Below are 26,733 nucleotides of genomic sequence, written 5' to 3'. Positions count from 1 at the left end.
TATTTTCTAATGTCACTTGTGATTTCTTCTTTGACCTGTTGGTTATTAAAGAGTGTATTAATTTCCACATATTTGTAACTTTCCAAAATTTCCTTCTATTATTATGTTTAGTTTAGTTACATCATGATTACAAGACATGCTTTATATCATTATGTCTTTCCAAATCCATTGGCTAACATATGGTCTATTGTAGAGAATGCAGATACTTGAGAAGAATATGTATTCTGTTGTTGTTGAGTGGTCTCTTAGGTCTGGTTATTTTATAGTGTTAGTAAGGCCTCCTATGTCCCTGTAGATCTGCACAGCTTGTTTCTTTTCAGTGCTGAATAATATTTCATTGTATAGATGTCCCCACCTCACTTATCCATTCATCTATGGAAGGACATCTTGGTTATATACAAGTTTTGGCAATTATGAATAAAGTTGCTACAAACGTCCATGTGCATATTTTTGTGTGGACATGCATTTTCAATTCATTTAATTAAATTCCAAGGAGTGTGATTGCTGGGTCATATGATAAAACTATGTTAAATTTTTTAAGATGCCAAACTGTCTTCCCAAGTCGCTAGACCATTTATATTTCCATCAGCAATTAATGAGAATTCCTATTGTGCTACATCCTTCCCAGCACTTAGTATTGTCAGTGTTTTGGATTTTTACTATTCTAATAGGTGTGTAGTGGTATAGTTGCTTTAATTTGAATTTCCTTAATCAGATAGGATGTTTAACATCTTTTTATATATTTATTTGCCATCTGCATATCTTCTGTGGTAAATTGTTTTTATCCTTTGCCCATTTTATTAATCAAAATTATTTTTTTAGTTTTAAGAATTATTTCTATATTTTGGATAATAGCTCTTTATCTGCTGTATGCTTTTCTCCAAGTCTGTGTCTTGACTGTCTTTCTCAGAGCAGAGTTTTCAATTTTAATGAAATATGGTGTTTCAATTATTTATTTCATGGGTTGTGTCTTTGATGTTGCTTCTAAAAAGTTATTGCTATACCCAAGGTCATCTAGTTTTTTCCTGTTTTCTTCTAGGATTTTTATAGTATCATAATTTACATTTAGATATGTGATCCACTTTGAGTTGATTTTTGTGAAGGGCATAAAATCTGTGTCTTCATTCATTTTTTGTGTGTGGATATCCAGTTCACCAAGCCCAGCATTTGTTAAAAAGACTATCTTTGCTCCATTGTATTGTCTTTGCTCCTTTGTGAAAGATAAGTTGCCTACATTTTTATGGGTCTGTTTTTGTTCCATTGATCTATCTGTCTGCTTTTGCACTATTACCACACTATCTTGATTACTGTAATTGTATTCTTTTAAAAAGTTATATTTTTTGTATATGAATTATATCTCAATAAACTTGACATTTAAAAAAATCAGAAAGAATAATAAACAAATAAATTGGTCAACAATGATCTTTAAACCAGAAATTATTTGCAAACCTGGGTCAGTGTCATGTTTAATATTCATACAATCTAGAATTTTATTTTGTTTTAGAATAGTTAGGTGTGACTGATATTTGAAGCTAAAAGAAAGCACAGTTCAAGTGCATTACACAGAAAGAAAATCTCAAGAAGGAATTTTTAATTATTGTACAAGAAGTTAAGCAAAGTTTATTATTTCAGATAAAGATAGTAAATGTATATTGGCTTATAGACTACTCTGATTAATTGCAGCACTATGCTAGAGTGCTTTTAGATTCTGAGGCAAAAGAAAGTCTTTTGGGTAAATTAGAAATGTCTGTCATTGTCAAGGAATTGAGAATTTGTGGAGTTGAAGTGAAATTGATAGCTAATAAAATCTAGATGAAACAAAATCTTCCTATATATCAAAGATTTTTCACTCAGTCTTCCTAGCTAATCTATAAGGTAGGCGCTTTCATTCTTTCATTTTATAGATGAAGAAACTGTAATCTTGTGAAGTTAAATTACTTGTTGAAAGTTATCTAGCATATAACATTTCAGAAATTCAACTGATTTTGGTCCTGCTTTGTACTATCCAATCACTATCTAACCAGTATCACTAGTTACTGTCCCATGGCTCAAAAACAACAGAATGGTAGAAGCAAAGCATTGTTTCAGTAGACATTAGATTAGTATGATCTGTGTAGTTGTGTGGGCAAAACTGAGAACAGATTTGACCCTGAGATCTTAGGTTGAGAAATTTAGATCTTCAAATTAAGATCCTGGTGTTGGAGGAAAAATACCTGAGGCATCGTATGCCTTAGAAGATTACAGAAGTGGTGAACTTGGGTTAAGAGAAATAATATAAGCATCAGGACACTGATTCATAATAATTTAGGAATTGTAGAAGTAATTGACTTTTAATGTTAAGCCATTTGCCCAGGCAGAAATTTATTTTGTTTTCCTTCTTTATGGTCACACATAGAATTGGTTTGAATATTTTGTTCTATATAAAATTACCAGACAAGTAGGATTCAGGTGGAATAAATGAAAGTTGAAGTAGAGAAAAATTGTAAAGAAGGCAACCTTAAAAAGGGAAGAAATCCGAAAGCTGCAACTGACTACTTTGGGATAATGAAACTCATTATAAAAAGCCACCTATTGTGTAATTCCATTTATAATAAATATCCAGAATATCTAAATCTATGGATTTAGAGATGGAGGTAAATCAACAGTTGCCTAGGGTTGGGGAGGTGGTAGAGATTAGAGACGGAAAGAGATTCTAATGGTTATAGCATTTATTTTTGGCATGATGAGAATGTTCTAAACATAGATTGTGGTGATAGTTGCACAACTCTGAATACATTAAAGCCAGTAAATTTTACACTTTAATGATTAATTTTTATGGTATCTTAAATATATCTCAATAAAGATCTTGAAAAAATCATATGTAGACATTTTTAAGCCTTCTGAATGTGAACAGTGGGGATGTTTATCTGAGATCTTGCTGTCACTAACAGCCATTGCATTGCAATTGAAACAATTATTTGTAAGCAACCTCATTAGTTGATGATCAAGTGACAATGTTTTAAGTACTTTTCATGTTAATAAGAAAGGTACTTATAAACATGTGTTTTACTGCTTTCCTGTTCACTATTTTTTTTAAATTATAGGGTTTTGTCATTAACATATATAATGAACTATAATTTCTCCCATGTAGAATATAGAGAAACAGTTTCCTGGATAGAATTTCCACACAGAATGTGTAAGTTTTAGACATGCATTAATGGTATCAAGCGGGGAGATAATTTCTCAATATCTCTGTAACTTTCTATCCTATTTCCATCAGTCCCCTATAAGCTCTTTTACATGATATATGATTTTTTGTAAACTATAATCTTTTTTTATGATGATCCCAGATCATATCTTAGACCATTTATAACATATTATATGTGTCTGTGTAGTAGGGCAGTGTGGGGGAAGACTTCTGATCCTTTTGTAATTTTACTAAGAAAATTAATCTCAAAGAAAATGGCCCCTGTGTCACCATAATTTTCATGACACTTACTCACCTAAGAAATCAAGGAAAAGTCAGCACATGACAGAAGCTGATGTCACTACTTTTTTCTTTATATTTAATTTTTTTTTCCCTTTGCCTTCTATTCCTATTTGCTTTGAACTCAAAGTTGCCTCAAAGCCTATTTACCACACAAGGCCAACCACTCATGCTAAAATGTCAGACAGTTTCGTTGAAGAGACCAAATGCTTCAGACCCATTTGTGAACATTCAGATCATAGCTGCACTAATTTTAAATAGTCTTACACCATTTGTTTCTTCACAGATGGTTCATAAATCTGTAATACATTTAGAACCAAACAAACTCTGTTGACCACAAATGGTGCTGGCTTCTGTGTTCTTTTGAGTTATAAAATCGATGTGACAGTTAAAACTATCTGTTGAGACCATTGAAAATAAATTGATTATAATGTGGTCCAGTTTTGCTCTTAAATAGAGACATTCATAGAAAGTACAAATATAAGGAGAATTTCCTTTTAGCCAACATTTTTTTCATAGAGTATATTATAACTGAAAAAAACAGTGTGGTGCCATTGTGTAGAAGAATTTATTTTGTGGAAATTATGGCTGTTCCTCAAAATTATCTTGTATTATTAGTAAAAGGTATACATAGTTGTCATTTTCCTAAATTTTTACCTGAATATTATTAATAATCATGTAAATAGAAACAAATAGTATTAGTTAAAAGTGATTTTATTTGTAGGATAAAATACTTTAAATGACATTGTATTAATGAAAATTTTAAATCGTTTTTTAAGATAAAGGATTTAAATATGACATATTAGTGAAATGTTAGGTTGTGTTTGAACATGAGAGCTATGAACTTCAAGAACAGTAATACATATAAGGATATTTATCTAGTTCACAGAGTCTGATCTTCCTCCAGTATTTCCTGTCTTAACAAATGGCATCACCATCCATCTGGTTCCTCAAGCCAAAATGTTAGAATTCATTATTGATTGTTCTTTTTCACTCTTTTCTGTGATCTAATTTAGCAAGCTCTACTGGCTTTGCACTTAAAATGTATCCCAAATCTTCCTTCTTCTGTGCAGTTTTGTTTCTACTCTAGCCCTGTTTACCATCAAATCTTGCCAGAGCCTCCATAGTAGCCTTTAAACCAGTTTCCCTTTTTACACTCTGGTGGTTCATATTCATATCCAATTTCTTCATAGTAAAATCACATATCACATCTCTCCCCTAATTAAAAGGCTCTAAATTTAAATCAGAACAAAGCTCAAACTTTTTTTCTGTGGTCTACACAGAATAATCTGGTTCTTGCCTTACCCTTGGCCACGTCCCACACCACCTTCCTTTTGTTCAATAGGTCCCAGCAAAAAATGGCATTTTCTCTATGTCCCTCGTCTCTCAGATTTGAGATTAAACTGAATTTCCTTTAAAGAATCTTTCTTGTCTTCCCAATATAATTAATATACTTTTTATTTTACTTTGGTTTTCATCAAAGCACTTATTCCTGTTTGGTATTTTCTTATTTATGAGTTTGTTATCTGTCTTCTCACACTAGAATAGAAGATCTATGAGACCTGATTCCATAGTGCCCCATCTCTCTTGTCTGCAAAAGTGCTTTACACAAAGCTATGTTCAGAGTTTTGTATGCAATTTTCACATGTATTGTATTTATTAGCTGATTGCTTTAAAAGAGAAAACATTTTTTTATTGTAGAAATTGCTCATTTCCATAGAAAAACAATTCTCAACAATTAAAAAGGAAAATAACAATTTAAAGGAAATATTAAGAACTGGAGGGAGTTTAAATAAGAAATTTCATAATGGTGTTTGCCAAATTTCAACTGGATTTACAAGCAACAAAATTACAAATGGATGGACGGAAGGATAGATAGCATTAATAGATGAATAAATAAAAGTGATTATAGGAAACTACAAGCTATTAAGTTCTTCACTGAGGTCATATGTAATTTTAAGTAGCTCTCATTGGGGAAAGTAAGTGTCTAGTACATTAAAAAAAAACAAATTGAAATTTAAGATTTGAGGCTGGATAAATGTTCACTGGATAACTCCAATTGCTGAACTGAAACTTGGCAGTCTTAGACATAGTAGGTACATTATCCAAAAAGAAATTGAAATAGAAGAAACATTAATATGTCAGGATGAAATATAATTGAAATGAAGTCAAAATTAATAATTTAGAAATGAGGATAAAGAAAAATGAACTTTGATAAGACCACAAGTAGTAATTAAAAATCCTAAATATCTGTTTTATAGTGGATTATATGTAGCCTCTGAAGGTTCTGTGAGGCTTCTGGCCTATTTGTTAACTTCTACTGGGAAGCTCTTATCACTGAGACCTATCATAAAATTGGGTCCTGTAGAAGTTGATATTGTAAGAATTATTTAAAGGGACTTGTCTGAATATCACTTAGGGTCTAACTATTCTGATAACTCCAATTGCTGAACTGAAACTTGGCAATGTCTTTTGGTCTCTGCATCTTTCGACTGAATTAAAAATATAAAAGAAAGCACGGAGTGAGGACAGGTATCTCCCATCATTATTTGCATTGTAGACACTTGCTTAATTTAGAGGGAGAGGGTTGTATTTTGTGGGTTAGGTCTAACTGTACTTAAAAAAGATTATTTCCCTGTGGTAAGAACATTTAATCTGAGATCTGCCCTCTTGAATTTTAAGCATATATTACACCATTGTGACTATAGGTACAATGTTGTGCAGCAGATCTCAACAGAGTTCATTCATCTTGCTTAACTGAAATTTTGACAGTTAATTAGTAAATCCCCATTTCTCCCTCCTTTGGCAACAACATTCTATTTTGATTCTATGAATTTGACTATTTGAAATTGAATCATGCAGTATTTGACTTTTCCGTGACTGGCTTTTTTTGGTTAGCATAATGTCTTCAAAGCTCATTTATTTATCCCATATTGCAGAATTTCCTTCTCTTTTAAGGCTGAATGTATTCAATTTTATGTATATGTCACATTTCCTTTATCCACTCATCTGTTGATGAACTTTTAGGTTGTTTCCACACCTTGGCTATTGTGAATAGTGCTGCAATGAACATAGGAATGCTAATACCGCTACAAGATTCTGATTTCAGTTCTTTTTGATAAACACCAGAATTGGATTTTTAGATCATATATATAGTAGTTTTTAATTTTTAGTTTTTAATTACAGTGTTTTTAATTTTTGAGCTTTATTTTTAATTGTTTTCCATAGCCACTGCATCAATTTGCATTGCCACCAACAAATGTGCAAGGGTTTGATTTCTCCATATCCTCACTGATACTTGCTGTCTTGTGATTTTTTTTTTTATAATAGCCATCCTGACAGGTGTAAGGTGAATATTATTGTAGTTTTGACTTACATTTCCCTTATTATTCATGTCATTGAGCATTTTTTTATGTATCTGTTGGCCATTTGAATGTCTTTGTAGAAATGTCTATTCAGGTCTTAAGTCCTTTTTTTAATATATTGGAATATTGCACTTCTTAAATTATTATAGAAGTTCCTTATATATTTTGGATATTAATCCCTTACCAAACATATTGTTTCCAAATATCTTTTCCCATTCTGTAGGTTTCCTTTTTATTCTGTTGATTGTTGGCTTTGCTGTCCAGAAGATTTCTAGTTTAATGTAATCCTACTTGTTTGTGTTTTCTTTTGTTGCCTATGCTTTTAGTATCATATCCATGAAATCATTGCCAAGACAAATGTCATGAAGCTTTTCCCTTATATATTCTTTAAGGAATTTTAGGTTTCAAGTCTTATTGAAGTCTTTAATCTACTTTGAGCGATTTTTTGTATGTAGTATAAGGTTCCAATTTCATTGTTTTGTATGTGGAGATCCAGTTTCCCAGCATCATTTGTTTAGGAGGCTGTTCTTTCTCCAATGTGTATTCTTAGCACCATTACCAAAATCAGTTGACTGTATATGTATGGATTTATTTCTGAGCTATCTATTCTGTTTCATTGCTCTATGTGCCTATCTTATGCCAGTACCTTACTACTTTGATTACTGTAGCTTTGTAATATAGTTTGAAATCAGAGAGTGTGATACCTTTAGCTTTGTTCTTTCTAAAGATTTATTTGACTATTAGTGGTCTTTGGTGTAGAGTGTTTTTTTTCTATTTCTGTAAAAGATGCCATTGGAATTTTGGTAGGGATTGCATTAAGTTTGTAGATTGTTTTGGGTAGTATTAACATTTTAACATTGTAACATTAATTCTTCTGACCAAAAATACAAGACATCTTTCTATTTATTTCTGTCTTCATTTAATTTCATTGGTGTCTTAATGTTTTCAGTGTACAGCCCTTTTGCTTGCTTGGTTAAATTTATTTCTAAGTATTTTATTGTGTTGGTGCCATTGCAAATGGAATTGTTTTCTTATTTTCTTTTTCAGTTAATTAGTTGTTAGTGTATAGAAAGAAATGCAACTTATTTTTGTTTGTTGATTTTGTATCCTGCAACTTTAGTGAATGTATTAGTTCTAACCATTTTTTTTTTTGCAGGGAAGGTCTATAAAGTTTTTTAGATAAAAGATTATGTCTTCTGCAAACAGGGACAATCTTAATTCTTTCTGATTTGGATGCCTTTTATTTATCTTTCTTGTCTAAGTACTCTGGCTAGAACTACCAGTACTGTATTGAACAGGAATGGTATCTTTTGTTTGTTCCTAATAGAGAAAAAGCTTTCAGTTTTTCACCATTGTATATGATATGATCTATGCGACTTGGTCACCATTAGACCTGTCTTATAAGTGCCAAAGTGAGTTTTTCAAGTTGAAAGAATGCTAAATCCCAACATGATAGACTATGTACTTTTGAAATAAGTACTGAGTCAGACATTTTAAGATGCTAGACAGAGACCTGTCAAAAGGTTATTTTATTCCCCATTATCATCTACCAAAACAGTATTAAACAGCATTTCATCATATTGTTTCATGTATATTCCTTTCAACCCTCTGCTTAAGAAACAGAAAAAAGAAAAGGAAAACAAAGAAACAGAAAAACTTCTGAGCATATTTGGACTGAGCAGCTTTTAGAGAGAGGAGGATGTGGTAGATATAAGAGATTTCTTTGCAATGGAGCTTTGGTTTCCAAGTATGGAGTTATTCAGGCCATTTTATAACATATTTTGAAAGATAAGTCATTGGGAGACAGACATCCAGTTGTGGCTCTATTATTTTACTCAAGGATTGTTTAATAATCAGATCTCTTTCTCATTTTCTTTCTTGCTCTCTCTCTTTGGTAGCAACATTAAAAAAAATCTAGCATGAATTTTGTGAGGGAAATTTTTCAAATTTTCATGTTATTTGCTTAAAATTAAAAATTTATTAAGCATCTCTTATTATAAGCAGGAGTCAGAAAGATTCATTTATTTTATGGTGAGTGTTAAAAGCCTTCTGATCTATTATGAATTCAATAAAGGGTTTTTGAAAACACCTATGTATGTATCCAATTTTTAATTGTGATTCTGATACCCTGCTCTGGTCTTTCAGACTAAATATGGAATTGGATACTACTTTAATATGTTATTTTTTACAATGTTATGAGTACTTTTTAAATCAGTGGCCAAGTAATTTTTATTTCTAAGTCAGTTCTGATTTTTTCTGAAAATTAAGAAAATATTGCTTTATAAAAGAAGAATTTAAAGTAGAATTATATAAATTATTTTCTTACATGACTCAGTAATTTAGGTAAAAGACTAATTCCATAGCAGTGTCAAGCACTATTTGGAAAATATGTATCATTCTATCTCTAGGCATTTTCCTATGATAAGCTTGGGTCAAAGATGCAATATCAAATCTACCTCATGCCACATTTTTCCTTTTCTATTAGAACTGTAACTTGACAGTGATTTTCATTATTTTATGCAAATGCACAGTCTACTTTAAATTGTACCACTTCACATAACATACAGAAAGGAGGAGGCTAAATGGCCTATGTGGTTGTATGACTTCTATATTTATGTGTCCTTCATGATATAATTTTCATTCTGTGTTTTGTTATGTGTTTTGGATTATGTTGTGGGCATAGCAAATGTTATATTGTGATACTTTGGCCTGTGATATCAGAGTGTTGATGTTTTTGTTTTAACAGACCATTAAAATCTCTTTGCTTTTGTTCATTCTCCAGAGTCTTCAGACATATTTTTTCTTCTTAACTTTGGCCAGAATGTTAGCCAAATGTTAGGCTCTCACTCCAGCATATTGGTTACTTTTTTAAGCTTTAGTTTCTTAATCTGAAAATGGGGATAAAAAATGGTACAGTACTTGCTTCATAAGACTGTTGAGAGGAGATAATGAGCTAATTTGTTTAAAAGACTCAGGATAGGTTGACATATAGCAAACACTCAGTAAATATTTCCTGTATTATTATGATTAGTGGCCAATAATATCTACTTAGTAAGGTTATCACTATTAAAATAAATGGTGTATATATATATATATATATATATATACACACACACACAGAAACCATATGTATACTTATATATTATATAAGTAAAGAAGTAAGCCTAATAACCACCACATGGTAAGAGCCCAATAAATGATAGCATTTTTGTTATTCAAGATGAATAACTTTTTTATGAATGGTGTTGCAAATGAGGCCTTTCAAACAAATGAGAACAGCATGAGCAAAAGATAAGTAGAAATGTCCAAGTTCTGTTCAGAAATTGTGACTATTATATTTGAAGTGTACGGTTTTAGAGAGAATAATGGGAGGTTTGGAGAGTACAGAAAGGAAATTGAGGGAGCAAAAGATAAAAAGAAAGTATAGGTTTATATCAGCAGCCTACAGCCCAAACTGAAGAGTATCCCTGAACTGGCTTAGCTGCGTCTCTAAGAAAAATATTCATTAGGCACATATTTACTGAAAGCCTGCCATGCACCAGACATTCTTCTAAGTGCTCAGTATAGAGTGGTGGACTAAACAAGTGTAGTCTAAACTTTCATAGGGCTTTGGGTATCTCTACATATTATGTTTTAATAAACATGTTTATTATATATACACTAAGTTTTGGGCATAAGATATTTTATTTTACTTAAAACAGTGCAGACAGCAGTGTTACTCTCCTACTTCTTGTCTATTATTGGGCAGTGTCCCTTTCGCTAAGGTGACCATATAATTTGTCTTCCAAACTGGGTCATTTCTGAGACAGTAAGCACTCACTGTTAGTAAACTTCACCAGGACAATAGGAACAAAGTTGGGCTTTCCATGGTAAACTTGGGTGCATCCATATATATCCAAGGACTCTTTACATAGCTATTTCCCTAGAGACTTGCATATCAAGAGGCTACAGTCACAATTTTAATTTTCTCCTTAGTGTTTGGCTAACCTAGTAGCTACATACTAAATATTGATTTCCCCAAGGTTCTACCGTTAGCTCTCTTGTTTTAACTGTTCTTATAATTTTACCTAAAAATGTCTGTGCTGTTGAGTCACAGATATTTATCTTTAGGTCTGTTCTCTCTTCTGGCATTTAAATTCAGTTCATGTATTCACCTGTTTACTTGGACATCTTTAGCAACTAACTTCTGATAGCAGCTGCTGGCTTTATATTTCATAATACCAAATTTCACATATTGTTATTTTCTTCACATCTGTATTTTTGATTATGAAATTATCTTTCTCCTAGGAATGCCTTGTTTCTTCTTCTCTCACCCACAGCTTATGCAAATTCACGAAATATTCCCATATATGCAAAACATGGACCTACAGTAATAAAAATAAAAAATAAATACTCTCCTAAGAATAAATCCAGCTGTTATTGTCTCCAGAAAATTTTTGCTGACAACCACCTAGCCTGACCCAGATGGGGTAAAATGTCTTTCTTCCATGATTCCAAGGCTCCCTGTATATATTTCTTTCTTAACATCTGTCACATTATTTTGAAGTTATTTGCTTTATCCATTTGCCTCCCCTACTAGACTACAAGAGTCCTTTTTCTTTTTTTTTTTAGACTATAGTACTCTTGAGAGCCAATACTGTTTTCACTTTTTGATGACCCTTTTCATAGTAGGTACCCACATATTTATTCAATTAAGTCAAATTGAACTTCTTATTTGTAAAACTGTAATAAAAGGAGCTGACCTTATTTTTGTCATTTATAGTTCTGGCACTCAAAATAGTGCCTAGGGATTACCCCCAAATCATTTATGTCTTGGCTACAGCATAGAAAATGCGGTTAGAAGTAATTGGAAGATTGTTTTGGGTAAGTAAACAAGTGTAAAAGCTTGTAATTCTTTGTAGGCTATGGCAAGGAGTTGGAATTTTATCATGAAGGCATATGCATCTGTAAGCCATTGAACTTTAACAGCAAAGTTTTAAGAGATCGTTCTGCCTTGGTCACTGTGTGGGCAATGAAGTGTGTCGTGTGTTGGGAAATGCAGAGAATATTTAAGAAACCATTGCAGTCGTCAAATTAATAGTTGTTAAAAACCTGAAGTATGGTGATGGCAGGGAAATGAAGAAAAAATCAGTTGAGTTACGTTTTTTAGGTAAAATTTACAGGACTCATTGATAAAACTGATGTGGGAACAATAAGCTCTTAGGTGTTTTTTTTAAAATAAGGACGGTTGGTTTTAGAAATAATTGATTTCTGATAGCAAACAAGATCTTGGTTTTGAATATACAAAGTCTGAAGAAAACCTAAGAGAGTTCCAAGTGGAGGTGATAAATTTGAGTCATCGACACAGATGTTGATAGGAAAGCCATGAGCATTAGAGGAGAGCGGAAGAGGCACAAAGAGGATCTAGCATCAAGTCTCCAACAACTCTAGAAATTTTGTAGAAAAGAAAGAGTCTGCAAGCAAAACTAAGATGGATCAGTAGGCTAGAAGAAAAACTGGGGGAGTTTCAGAGAATCTAGGAGGAAAAAAGAGATCTTGAAAATATCAAAAGAGCTTTATAGAATCTAGATATCAGAGAATCTGATAAAAGTATTTCAAGAAGGAGAAATGTCCAACTATGTTAAATGTCATTGAGAGTTCAAAAAAGATTAGAACAGAAAAAGGCATCCTTTGTACTTATCACTAGAGAAGCCTTTAATAGGAAGAGTTTCAACAGTTGGGTGGGAACAGTAGACATGAAATCCATATCTAAATGAGTTGAAAAATTAATAGAATGTGAAGAAAAGGAGATAGTATAACAATGTTGGCAATAGTTTTTAACTCTAACATTGAACAGGAAAAATGAAATGGAAGCTAGAGGCAACGAAGGTTGAGAGAATGTAGTGGACCTTGCATTGGTGGTAGTGGTGGTTGTGGTGGATTAAATATTGATGGGAATGATCTGGTAGAGAGGGGATGATGATGGAGAAAGTTAAGATAATTGCAGAAGCAAAGGAAATGGGAAATGGAGCCAAAACACATGTGAAGAATTTGACCTCTGCTGAAAGAATGAATGCTTCCTTCATTGTATCAGGGTAGAAGATCCATGAACATACAGACAGGTTTATAAATTTAGTTATGAAAAGACAACAGTACTTCCATCTCTTTGCTTCTCTTTTTTATTATAATGAATTATAAAGTCTTGAAACAAAATATACATACAAAGCAGACCTTCCTGTATGTTCTGTCCTTCACTTTCCAGTGGATGTTGATAGGTGTAACAAGTGTTTTACTGTATTCTCCCCACTCATTACTAAAGTATGTTGTTATTTGAGCACGATGCTATTGATGAAATTAAGAATATAGGGTTCCATATCAAATATAATGAAAAAGTAATAATAATTAATACAGGGCTCTTACTCTTTGTTAGGCACTGTTCTCATATGTCATACTTTGTCAGGCATTTTAATTTTATCAACTCATTTAATCCTATAAGAACCCTATAAATAAAGTATTTTTAATCATGTCTTACACTGTGCACACTGAAGCCCAAAAATCAAGTACTTGCCTAGACCACACCCTAATTGATGGAACTAAGATTTGAATCCAGGCAGGCCATTGTCCAAATTTTAAGCCTTTACTTCTATCAAAGGATTTTGATCTGAGCAATAGAGTCACTTCTACTCATCTTCTCATCCATCTAACAAACATAATTGGCATCTGCTATTTCATTAATTCCACTAACCCCTACTTGCAATAAACTAATAAGGGGCAAAAATATGTATATTGGTGACTGTTTTATTGTGATTTATAACAAGAAAAATATATTTGGTCTTTGTGCCGAGCTCCTAAAACCCTTGGAATTTTCTAAGTGATGAGATCAGAGCTAGAAAATGTATTTTGTTACATTAGTGAGTAACTTTTTGACCATATCTATGGATAGGGGCTGGTTGCCAGGGGAACTCAAGTAGGTGATCAGATGGTTGAAAACTCCTGCCCCCAACCTCTAGGAAGTGGCAAGGGGCTCCAGATTGAGTTCAATAACCAATAATCTAATCAATCAGGTCTATAATGAAGCCTCCATAAAAGCCCAAAGAACTGGGTTTGGAGAGCTTCCAGGTTGGTGACTACATGGGAATTGGAGAGAGTGGTGTGTTTGGAGAGAACCTGGAAACTTAACACCCTTTCCCTATACCTTGCCCTATGCATCTCTTTCATCTGGCTGTTCCTGAATTATATACTTTTATAATAAATGAGTAATCTAGTGAGTAAATTAGTGACCAGAACCTTTAATAAATAAATTATTAGTGTATGTTTTCTATCCCTATTGGTCAGCTTTTCCATACTAAAGTTTATACATAAAATCAAATTACACCAAACAATGCCTTTTCTAGGTAGTTGCTCTACACCACACCCTTTATACACTAGGCATGAGCTTTTGTCCCTTTTTGTCAGTAGTGACTTCTTTTGGAACTAAATGCTTAGTACTTATTTCTGGACACTTTGGCTTTGTATCCTGATGGGTTACCTTTTTACTTACTAGACTTGATTTTCTGCTTAGCTCTAGATGCTGCTTCCTTTTCTATTTTAATATTCCTGTGGCCTCTAGTGAAGATCCTGCCTATTTGCTTCTTTCCTACAGTTTGCCTAAACCATAGGTTTTGCCCTTCTTAATGGCCACCTTAACTTCCATAAAACTTGTACCATCAGATTTGGCATTTTAATATATAAAGAATTTAAGAGAATCTTCTATTTGAAAAGATAAAATCCTGGTAGACTAGGGCAGGGATATAATTTTAATAGAGGGAATCAATCAAACATGGGAAACATCTTTTCCCAAGATTAATAAGTATAACTTTTGTTTCACTTGTATTTGCCATCTTATCCTCAACTCAAAAATATATTTGTCAGAAAAAAAATATATGAACAGTAATGTGATTCAAGTTATTATATTAATTAGGATGGCTATGATAACAAATAGACGCAGAAATATATATTAACTCAAACATAATTGCCATTTATTTCTAGCTTCTGTAAGAGTTCAAGTTGGGTAATCCTGGTCAGTGAGTAGTTTTTTAAGCAGTGATTCAGGAAGTCAGGGTCCTCCTACCTTGTGGATCAACCATCTTCTAGGGTCTTATCCTAATCTATGTGCAGTGGGTCAAAAGAAGAAAGAAAATACAGAGGAGGCACATTTGTTTCTTAATAACCTTAGACCAGAAATGACCAACATCACCTCTGCCTGCACTCTGTTGCAGAGGACAACTCTCATGGCCACATGTAATAGCAAAGGAGGCTGAGAGATTTAGTTTCTTTGTGTGTCCAATGAAGGGAAAAACAATATTAGTTTCCAACAGAGTTAAGAAAATTAAGGTAAAATGGATTACAAAATCCTCTGCAAATAAGAGATAATAATCATATGTAAACATACTATGTAAGATTAAATACTAAGTATAAGATAAGATACTTCTATTAAGTCAAGGCAAATTAAATAACTGAAAGATAATGCAGGAAGCATAAGAATCAGTGCATTTCTGTGTTAAAATGTTTAAATAGTGATTTTCATCTCCCAAATCACCTTGTGTGTTCCTTTTAAAACACAAATTGAAAAGGAACATCAGTTGGGAAAAATATTTCTTGGTAGAGTAAGTAGCAGGTTCCTCTCAATGTTACTAAGATAATTTTAAAACAATTGGGATAGAAAATAAACTGTGGTTAGCACTTGGATAATGTATTTTATTTGTCTGCTGTGTGATGTAGGTCAGAAGGCATCTGAAGATGAAGTTAAGGATGAAGAATTGGATGCCATTTTCAGGTTACCAGTGTTCAAACTACCCATATATACTTTACATTCACTGAAGTGTGCTCCAGGACAGAAAGAGAAAGAACAAGAGTCTTTCCTTACAGATGGTCAGCCATTTCCTACCATTCATCAAAGACCAGTAATTGAAAAAAAAGATATGCTTTTGGGGAAGAATATAAGAAGAGACTTTTTTGCAACACAAAAAACTGGTCTAAAACTCCGAATACTTTGCAGTGTTGATAAATATTACTCAGAACAAAAGAATCAGGAAAGTCATAAAAAAAAAAGTGACAGCTGTAACCATGGCACAAGTTGCCCAAGAAGGAGTTAGCTTAGCTGTTCAAAAAAATTTAAATAAGAAAAAATATGCTGCACAAAAACTAATTGCGAAAAACAATGAGACAATTAAAAACGGTTTACAATGACTTTGGCAGGACAGATTCAATTACCTTGAAAAAGCTGGAAAGAGGAAAGCTCTGTTTCTTGAAGAAAAAAAACAAAGGGCTGAAGACCATTTATTAATTCAAAACTTAAATAATGAGCGCACTCTTTTAGCCAAAGAAATGATTAAAATTGACAGACTGAAGAAGAATCAGGCTGCCTTAAAAGAGAAAAGTCTGATTGTTCGGCAAAAACTAGAAACAGAAAAACATCAAAAGGACTTAGTTAAACAAATGAAGGAAATTAGGTAGGTATAGTTTTGATATAATAGATTTAAGTCAATTACATGTGAATATTGCATAGTAATGATGAGATCTAATGAACAGTACTTTTCTTCATAATATGATATCTTTTTCTTTAGAAAATAGAACAAAAAAGGACAGATTTACCAAAGAAGAGACAATAAGACAACTTTACTTCCCCGCACCCACCAACTCTCATCCAACAAAACCTGCTTCTTAATTAATGTTTGTTCTTATCATAAGTGACATCATCACTAGCCTCTTGAGCAGTGTTAGAAATCTGAGTATTTTGCAAGTCATTCTCCCTCCTCATTGCCAACATCTAATGCTTCTCTATTCATTTTACTTCTAAAAGGAGTCTCAAACTGATCCTTTGTTTTCAGTCTCACTTCTATTCTGATTCAGATTCTCATAATCTCTCTAATTCAAATTATCTCTTAATCTCTCAAATTCAGAGCTTTCTATCCTTTTGTCAACCCATATTTGTCCTCCAGCCTACACTTCAAGTGTCTTAAAATTAAGTTCTGATCATATAATTTCCTACTTAAATATGTTGATACCTTGCAATTGCCCACAGAATAAAATCTAATCTCCTCTGAGTGGCACTTCAGACATCCTGCTCTGTTCCTGTTTATCTAGACTCATCTCCCTAAATTTTCTACTTAGTCTCTTTCTTCCCCTAACAGGACTCTGCTCCAGACAGGCTAAATTATTCACCACTTCCCACCCACTTTCATAGTTTCTTACGCCTATGACATTGCTGATACTATCTCCTCTTTCCTCAATTAGGCACTCCGAGAGCACATTACAAGCCCACAATGTTACTGCTGCCTACATATTACTATACAACACAAGCTTATATATTATTGTGCAAAATAGAATGCTTTGGAATGTTCAGATTGGTGAGTGGGTAGTGCCTGTGTGTGAACGAATAGGCACTTTTTTCTCGAGGGAGACCCATCAGTAATGGCCAGTGTGTGACTGAATGTGACTGTGTTTCTCCCCTGTTTGCCCCCATCATTCAGTGCATGAACTATACAACCACTGAAAAAATTCATCCTTTTATTGTCCATCTTTTAGTAACCAACTGCAATGGTACATTCACTTTTAATTGCTCCCCAACTGCTCATCCAGTCCGAATTAGTCTTTTTCATGTGGTGGTTCTCCCATAGAACTTCAAGTATCAATTGTAGCAGTTGTCATAAGAGGGCCTATATCAGGTTAGCATGTGATATCCTTTATAAGATAATTTGGCCTATCTTTCCATTTCCTTGTATAGAATTTAGCTTTCAAAATCTATTTAATAATAATTTATCAAGGAAAATAGGTAAGAATCCTAGTTTTTAAATTAATAATGGTTATCTGTAAGTCCATTTAAGTCATGTAATAGCTTCTGGGATGGGTGAGGGTTTTTTCTTTATTTGTACTCCATACTTAAGACCTTGGAATGAGAAACAATGCATATTTTTCTAAACATATAGTGAAGATATATAATCAGAATTATTTAAAGTTTAATAAAATGTAATTAACAGTCATAAAAATAGTTTCATTATTCATGTGGGGGCACCTAACTTAGAAACTAAGTTCTTGTTTTGTGTTAATAAGTTTGCCCTCTACAATTTTTTTTCCTTTCTCTCTATAATCATTAGCATTTCAACTAAGTCATATTTAGCCTCAATTCAAATCATTCAAATAGCAATTCACTGCTGGGTTTTTAAGATGCCAGGTGATGTGGGGACAGAAATATGATTTGGCCCTAAGAAACAGAAAATCTATTTGGAAGACATGTCATCAAACAGTAAGACTGCCAGAGTTAAATAATAATACAATAACTATCAAGGGACAGAATGAAAATTCCCAGTTAAATGGTAGATAATAAATGAGAATGATCTAGGAAACCTTCAAGGAAAAGGTTTAACTAAATATCAAAAATGTTACTTCAATTTTCCCCATATTCCCACACAGAAATTAATAAGATATTCTTGATCCTCTAAGAACTCACATTCATAATAGGTGACATAGGGAAGAGGAAGGAGGTAGTGAATATTGTTCCACCTATAGCAAAAGGTTTATGAAGGAGAGTAGTTGAAAGTTCAATTGCTTAAGAAACATTGAAAAGGATTAAAAAGAACTTCTAAATCTCAGTGGACAATGACATGGTAAAGACCATTAGGAATCCTACCAGAAAAAGTACTGCATTTTAAATACACATTTTATCACAAGACCTTCTTTTCAAAAATATCTCAGAACACTAATCTTCAGAACACACTTTGGACAAAGCTATATCAAACAAGTACAAATTTTTAAAAATTGTTCCATGATGAAAGAATTTTTTATTTTAAACTAAACTTAGTGAGGAGGCTTTTCTTAGTATTGATTCTAAACATTTAAACCTACATTTAGTTAACTTACATTTCCTTTGTTGTCAAAGGATTTTTTTTATTGCAGTTTAATTGACATATAACAATGTATTACTTTAGGTGTACAACACAATGTTTTGATATTTGTATATGTTGTGAAATGACTATAATAAGTTTGTAGTATTGTCTATCACCATACATAATAACATATTTTTTTCTTGTTATGAGAACTTTCAGTATTTATTCCCTCAGCATTTTTCAAACATGCAGTGCAGTATTATTAACTATAGTCACAGTGCTGTACATACATCCCTATGACATTTATTTTATAATTGGAAGTAGGAAAATTAGAATTGTTGATTAGAACTTGACCCTCTTTACCCATTTCATCCACTCCCTACACCCTGCCTCTGGAAACCCTCAATCTGTTCTCAGTATCTAGGAGATTGTTTTTTGTTTCTTTAGAGTCCTCATTATAAGTGTTATCATATGGCATTTGTGTTTGACCTATTTCACTTACCATAATATCCTCAACATTCATTCAAATGGAAAGATTTCCTTCTTTTTTATGGCTGAGTAATATTTCATTGTGTATATATACCACCTTTTTTTACAAAGGATATTTTTTAAGAACAAATATAAAATGACTATGTCAAAATTTTATTTACCTTATTAATTAATGAAGAAATCTATAAGATGTTTCAGCCAGTTCAAATGAGAATTCTAAGAGCATGCAAATATACAAACAATCAGGAATTTCAAAATAAATGTAGTCATTATCCATTAGCAGTAATCAATTATATCTCCATTGGGCAAAATTTATAGACAAGAACCATTAGCATTACTCATAGTTTTCCTCAACATAAAGAATTGTAAAGTAGCTCAATAAGATTAAAAGATACAGATAACTGGGTGCACAGGCCCCCCATTAATATTTTTTACCCTTTCAGTCTCTCACACAATTTTTTCTGATATTAGATTGAAGCTGATCAGCCATAGTTTTATACTGTGATATTTTACAAACTATGTAAATACATATGTTTAAGGCTACTCTAGAAATACTTAGAGATCATTATAGCTGATTATTTCATTTACACTTTGAATGTTTCATTTAAAAAATAGTTCATACTAGAATGGAGTACAAAATAACAAGAAAACCCTTGCTTTTTCCTAAGTAATTTTTAAATTTATTTACTGAGGTAGTCTAAATAATATATTTTTAAGTATAAAAAATATATTTTTCTTCTCCGGAAATTAAAAGCATCTTCCTTAATGTGTATGTTCTGTGTGTATGTGTGTGTGTGTGTGTGTGTGTGTGTGTGTGTGTATGCATGATTTTTAGAAATAATTTACTTTAGTACAAATATATTTTGGAAAAGAGAATGAAAGCATCTGGTATATCAAAAAACAAATCCAATGAAAATCAATGTTAGAGAATTTTAATTGGCTTAGTTTTATTACAAAAAATTGAATATCTGGCCATCATGAATTTGTATAGGATACAGAGTTAAGTAAGCTCTCTAACATATCCTAACTAAATTATTTTCTCTTATAAGCTACTGCAAAGATATTATCCTTGAAAGCATGCACAGGAATATGGCAATGTTCTGGTTAGCCAATAGCGTGTCCTAAAAGGCACTGCTTAGTTGTATAATGTTTTAAAAGAAAAACTGAGTATCAACATGAAGGAAAGAGCTATGACTGAAAAAGTAAAGTCCATCTAGAGACTTCAGAAGTTTTTAAATTCTTTTTCTACTGGTTGATTTTTTATTAGTGAATCAAACACTTGACCTAAAAGTATTCTGATGAATCTCAGTGATGACCAGTGAAGTCATTACTGAGAATGTAGCTTCCTGATCCTGCTGTGGAATGAGGAAGAATTAAAGAAGAAAGGGGATCCATAAAACTCTAGCTGGGGAAGTTGATCAGATACTCAATGGGTTTTTAAGAATAAATGAAAAGAGACTTTGAAATGAAATAATTTATATATCGGGTAAAAGCTGATCATGAGTTTCTCAAAATATTCTTGTCCATAATCTGAAAAGGTGATCATACTGCTCAGGGAAGATCAGCAAGGTGTCCATTTTGAAGTAGTGTACCAATTAGAATGGAAGATCTGGCATATAAAGCAGATGTTATCCAATTACATCATCTTTTTATTCTTATTTTGGGCCCAGACTATTTATTCCCTTCATTCACTGTGGTCTTTGTCTCCTGATTTGAAGGCTTTTCTCCATCCAGCTCCTTATGTAACCACAATTCACTTCCAAATTCATAAAAATAACTCTCCCATTGTTTAACCTAGACATTTTTGGATCCCAACAACCTTTCAACTAATTACCATAGATATATTTTTAAAAACCTGATTATTTAAAATGTTCCTACCTCTTAAATTTTTATCTATCATGTACTGATCTATGAACAAAATCTTCTATCTTTTCAACTCTACTTTCACTATATATATTCTTCAAATATATTATGATATTCATCCCTCAAATAATCTTCCTTGTAGACTTATTTTCTTCTTCATTTCTAGTATAGGCTCCAGGGTTCTCCAATTATTCTGTTCTCCATTCCACTCACTGTCTCTGAAGTTTTCTCCTTTCATTGCCTCTGCCATGCTAATCACCCCAATCCCTACCTTGAAATAATCCAACTGTATTTTCACTTCCGTATTCAGGTAAAAATGGCTAGAAGAAATCACTACTTGCAGATTTATGCTGATATTAATTATATGGTCTCCAGCTCTAGCTTCTCCCTTAGTTGCTTGCTCTTTTTCTTGTTAGCTGCAAAAGTGATTTCAAACCTTCATCAACTACAACTTCCTATTCACACCACCCCTGACCTCTCATTCTCAGCAAGTCATTTTATCTATTTCTCAAAGAAATTTTAGGCCTCCAACTTGAAGTCGTTTAAATCCATATCCATATCTTCCTATGTCTGTATCTATAAATTCTACACATCCTATATTTACCCTCACTTCCTTTTCTACTGTCTCAGGAGTAGGTTCCTTCCTGTTAAAAGGTAATAATACCTCTGTTAATGCTCTTAGGAAGCTTTGAAATTGGGTATTGCCAGGCCTCTGTGCTGGGCATCATTATGATTCCCAAAAGATATCGTGCCTTGATCCCTGTAACTGTGAATAGGATAAGTTACCACACCTGTGAATATCCACTTTGCAGGGCAAAAAGGATTCCTCCTGTGTAATTAAGGGTGCTAATCCATCAACCTCAAAATAGGAAATTATCCTGGATTATCCAAGTGGGCCCATTGCAGTGTAATCACATGAGCCTTTAAATGCAAAGGCAGAAAAGAAAGTTAGATTCACAGTAGAAGAGAGTTTGACATGACATTGCTGACTTAAAGATGGAATAGGCAATATGGAAAAGAGAAGGAAATGAATTTTGACAATAAGAGCAGTCTTAGAAAGAAGGCCTCAAAACCTGGATGTGAACCGCATCTCTGACTGACACGTTGATTTCAGTCTTGTGAAAACCTAAGCAGAAAACTCAACTGAGCCATGCTGTGGCCTGGACTTAAGACTCATGGAAACTGAGATAATATATGGTCATTGTTGTAAACCAATAGGTTTATGGTAATTTCTTACACAGCAATAGGAAAACACAGGCTGTAACTCTTTTCCTTTCCCGAGATTGCTTTGGCTATTCCAGGATCTTTGCATTTTCATATAATTCAAATATTAATAAATTCAAAATACCTAAGTATATTTAAATGTCTTCATCTAAATTTAATCTTATGTATATTTAAAACAGATTTAAATATTAATTTCTATCCAAAGACTCTTTGCATATTAATTATTCTTGCATTGAAGTAATAGATAAATTTGGGGAAAATTGTCATGTTAATAATATCACCTTCTAGTTCTTGAACATAGTATAACTCTACTAATTTAGGTCTTTAATTTTTTTTGGCAAAATTTTGTCATTTTCAGGCATAAGCCTTGCATATCTTCTGTTAAACTTACATGTAAGTAATTTATATTTTTAAGATGGTATTGTAAATGGAGTTTCTAGTTTCATTTTCCAATTATTTGATCCTGGTATATTAAATATAATAAATTATTGTACTTCTCACTCTCCAGTTCATTTACATAGTTTATTTTACTTTTATTTTTTTATATTTTGTCCACAGTTTATTAGCTGTAGGAAAGCTATTTCAATATATTTCTTAGACTTAATTAGTATCATTAATTACATATACAAGTCCCTTTTGCCATGACTTCTGTTCTGCTGCACGTCCAGACATGACTACCCTCCAGAGCTCCAGACTCAAATTAGTTGTAGCTAATTTTCATTTGGTGATTATTAAATGCCAGGCATCCCTCTAAGGATTTTTAAATGCATTAGCTTATTTACTCCTTTCTAACCCTATGATTTGGATTATCCCTTCTTAAAAATGAAATAAATGATTGAGACAGAATTTAAATAACTTGTTCAAAATCACACAATCAGTAAGTTGCAAATCTGGGCTTTGAACTCAAGCATAATGGTTTTTCTGTTTCTACTTCACTTAACCATAAGCCATTGCTTCTCTATATTCAACTCCCTGGGCATTGCCACAGATAGCCAGGTTCTTTAAATTGAGTACTACCAATTTAAACAGAGCTCCAATCAATCTCCCACATTGGCCAGATATGGCCAATGCCCTAGTATCTTTCCAATAAAAGGAATTCTTAATCTCAAGCACTCGAAAGGATTTTAAGTGCATTAGTTCATTTAAGGTGCATTAATTCATTTAGTTTTTACTAAGCCCTAGGAGTTGGATTATCACCTTTTTAAAGATGAAGAAAATGAGATAGTGGGAACTTAAAATAGCTTTTCTAAAATCACATAGTCTGTAATTTTCAGACTTTCTAGACTTAGACTTCTCTTCTACTTTCCAAGTCCAGAATTCTGAGTATGCCTAAATACAATTTATTAAGGGTTTCATGATCTGGTCTAAGTCTGTTTTTCCAGACTTATCTCTTCTACTGTTCTTGTCAGAACTGTATGACCCAGCCAATTAGAATATTGAAACTTCTCAGAGTGTGCCAATCTGTGCTATCCTCTTTGCCTTTATTTTAGCTGTTAATGCTATACAATAAACATGTTTGAACAAAATGTTCTTCCTTCTGTTTTCTTCTTGGAAAATATACATCTTTCAAGACTTAAGTTCAATAATTATGTCAACTCTGGAGCATTTCTCATCTTCCCTCTCCTGTTTTCCAGGTTATATTTACTAATTTTTTCATCATGCCTCTGTGTCATTTACATAGTGCTTTCATTATGGTACTACAGTATTCCATTCATGTGTGCATATACCTTTATTTCTCTTTATTTTCTATAAGCTTCTCATAGTTATATCATATCATATCTGTATTTATGTTTCTAGCATCTGGAGATAGTACCAAGCATTATCATACATAACTATTGAATGAATGAGGATGAATGAATTTTCCTAATGCCCATGACATTTTCCAGGTTTGACAGAATAACCTTGTCCACCTTTTCTAACTTACTTGGAGTCTGTATTAGTCTGCTAGGGCTGCCATAACAAAATGTCACAGACTGGGTGGATTAAACAACAAATTTATTTTCTAATGGTTAAAATTTATTTTCAACCCAGTTTTGAGCCTGGGAATCCAAAATCAAGTTGTTTCCAGGTCTGCTTTCTCCTTAGGCTTCTGTCTTCTGCTTACAGATGGCTGCCCTTTCATTGTGTTCTCACATGGCTTTTTTCTGTGTGTGCACATCATTTCTGTCTTTTCAACTTCTTATAAATACACCACTTAAATTGAAAAAGATACCACCCATATAATATCATTTAAACTTAATTACCTCTTAAAGACCCTATCTCCAAATATAGTAACATTCTAAGGTACTGGGTTTAGGACTTTGACATATGAATTTGGGGCTGGGGGAACACAGGTCAGTCCATAACAGAGTCCTGGAAGAAGCATGGATTTATTTAGTGAGGCTTACAAAAAAGTTCTGCAAATCATGGCATGGTCTAGTTTAGAAGCCTCTTTGGAAATCTAAGATAGGGTTTGTGAGAATTCTCACTGAATAGAAATCTTAGAAATATTATCCCAATATGAATATTATTGAATTATATAACAAAATTTGCGATAAGTGAAGTTCTATTTTTTTCCTATTTCTATATGTCTATTTTGAAGACTTCTGTCATTAGCAATCTGACTGCTATGATTTTAGTAATTTAAAAGTATCTGATTCTACTATCTTTCTTTTTCCTATTAGGGCTCAAGAAGCATGTAAAAGACACTGTGAAGAAAAATTTTTTATTGATATGATTGCCTTTCAAAAAGCTTGTGAAAGATTTCAAGATGCTAAAAGAAAAGTTGCAACTGTAAAAGGAAATTTAGTCTTTCAAGTTCCCAATGGAATGACAAAATGAACCAACGCCAGATCACATTCTATGGTCATTTTGAATTATAGCCATTATTTTAGTTAAAGAACTGAAATAATAACATGAAGGAAGAAAATGCTCTATATCACAAGATGCATTTGTATGTAAATTCTCTAAAAATTATAAAGAATAAGTAAAATATTTCTCTTGTTGATCATAATTTATCTTAAATCAAGTTGACTTGAAACCCCCCAAAAGTTCCTTATATATCCAGATGTCCTGATTAAAACTGATTTCATTTATTGCAGGAAATATTGCAGAGGCATTGCTTATATTGTTTCATATCCTGAGTATAGCAATTTGTAAGCTATTTTCAGTTTCCCTGGCAACCTTAGCATAGTAATTTCTGCCCCAGCTGCTGACTTTTATTAAGACATTGTGTACTTTGATTAGTTTCATTACCTGCTTTTACAATTTATGTTTGTTTATTTTTTAAAAACAATTTCTGAATTACTTTTCTCAATCTAAAGATTTCACCATAATGGTGATTCATGCTTTTATAGAAACTCAGAAAATATTATATAAAATACAAATACAAAATTGATATTAACCAATTCTTTTAACGTCCTTGTACATTGTAATATTTTTGTACATTTACTTTTGATACATTTTCTTTTTGCATATATAAGGGAACAGGGGAGAGAGAATGAGAGAGGACACATATAATTATGTAATTATGATCTGAAGTACACAACATAGCACACATTAACTTAATATCTATTTAATATATATTCATGGTATAAAATTTGAAAAATAAATAAGAATATTAAAAAGATATAAAAGTCCTTTATAAACGGTGAGTAAAGTTTCAATAGTGTTTCCATAATTTAGAAAGATAAATGTCTTTTTCATTATGACATTGCTTAATACAATGTAGCTAATATTCAAAATCTCTAATACTCATCACTTATATAAGCAAGTTTAAAAAAAAATATTTCTTTTTAAAATTATCTAATTATATTAGTCTGTGGTAAATTTCCAAACCTTAAGTATTTTACAACAGCAGGTATTCAGTTGTGCTTCTATCCTGGACTGCCAAACAATGCTGGTAACATTTTCCTATTTTAATTTAAAATATCAGCTGTCTATTTAAATCCGTGGCATCAAACTCTCATTTTCTTGTTGATTTGTAGATAATGAGTAAATCATATAGGCATTTCTTTTTTTTTTAATTCTTTTTTTTTTTGAAGAACATTATGTTTACTAGGCTCTCCCCTACCCCAAGTCCCCCCCACAAACCCTATTATAGTCACTGTCCATCAGCATAGTAAGATGTTGTAGAATCACTACTTGTCTTCTCTGTGTTGCAAAGCCCTCCCCTTTCCCCCATCCACCACATTATACATGCTAATCATAATACCCTCTTTCTTCTTCCCCACCCTTATCCCTCCCTACCCTACCATTCTCCCCAGTCTCTTTCTCTTTGGTAACTGTTAGTCCATTCTTGGGTTCTGTGATTCTGCTGCTGTTTTCTTCCTTCAGTTTTTCTTTTGTTCTTATACTCCACAGATGAGTGAAATCATTTTGTACTTGTCTTTCTCTGCCTAGCTTATTTCACTGAGCATAATACCCTCTAGCTCCATCCATGTTGTTGCAAATGGTAGGATTTGTTTTCTTCTTATGGCTGAATAATATTCCACTGTGTATATGT

At 32.6% G+C, this 26,733-nt stretch overlaps 1 protein-coding gene across 1 annotated transcript in view; it reads left to right on the top strand.

Annotated features, from left to right (window-relative positions):
• LRRIQ3 (leucine rich repeats and IQ motif containing 3) overlaps positions 1–25,162 on the top strand; it is a 208,540-nt gene extending 183,378 nt beyond the window's left edge. The window contains 3 exon segments of the mRNA XM_057500328.1: positions 15,571–15,890; positions 15,892–16,301; positions 24,914–25,162. Of these exon segments, the coding sequence (XP_057356311.1) occupies positions 15,571–15,890; positions 15,892–16,301; positions 24,914–25,070 (887 nt within the window). The 3' untranslated portion in view covers positions 25,071–25,162.
• Positions 25,163–26,733: the final 1,571 nt, after the last annotated feature.

Source organism: Manis pentadactyla, chromosome 4, assembly GCF_030020395.1.
Source record: "Manis pentadactyla isolate mManPen7 chromosome 4, mManPen7.hap1, whole genome shotgun sequence".
NCBI lineage: Eukaryota > Metazoa > Chordata > Mammalia > Pholidota > Manidae > Manis > Manis pentadactyla.
The sequence above is the reverse complement of the archived record's forward strand: the minus strand, read 5'-3'. Positions and strand labels throughout refer to the sequence as shown.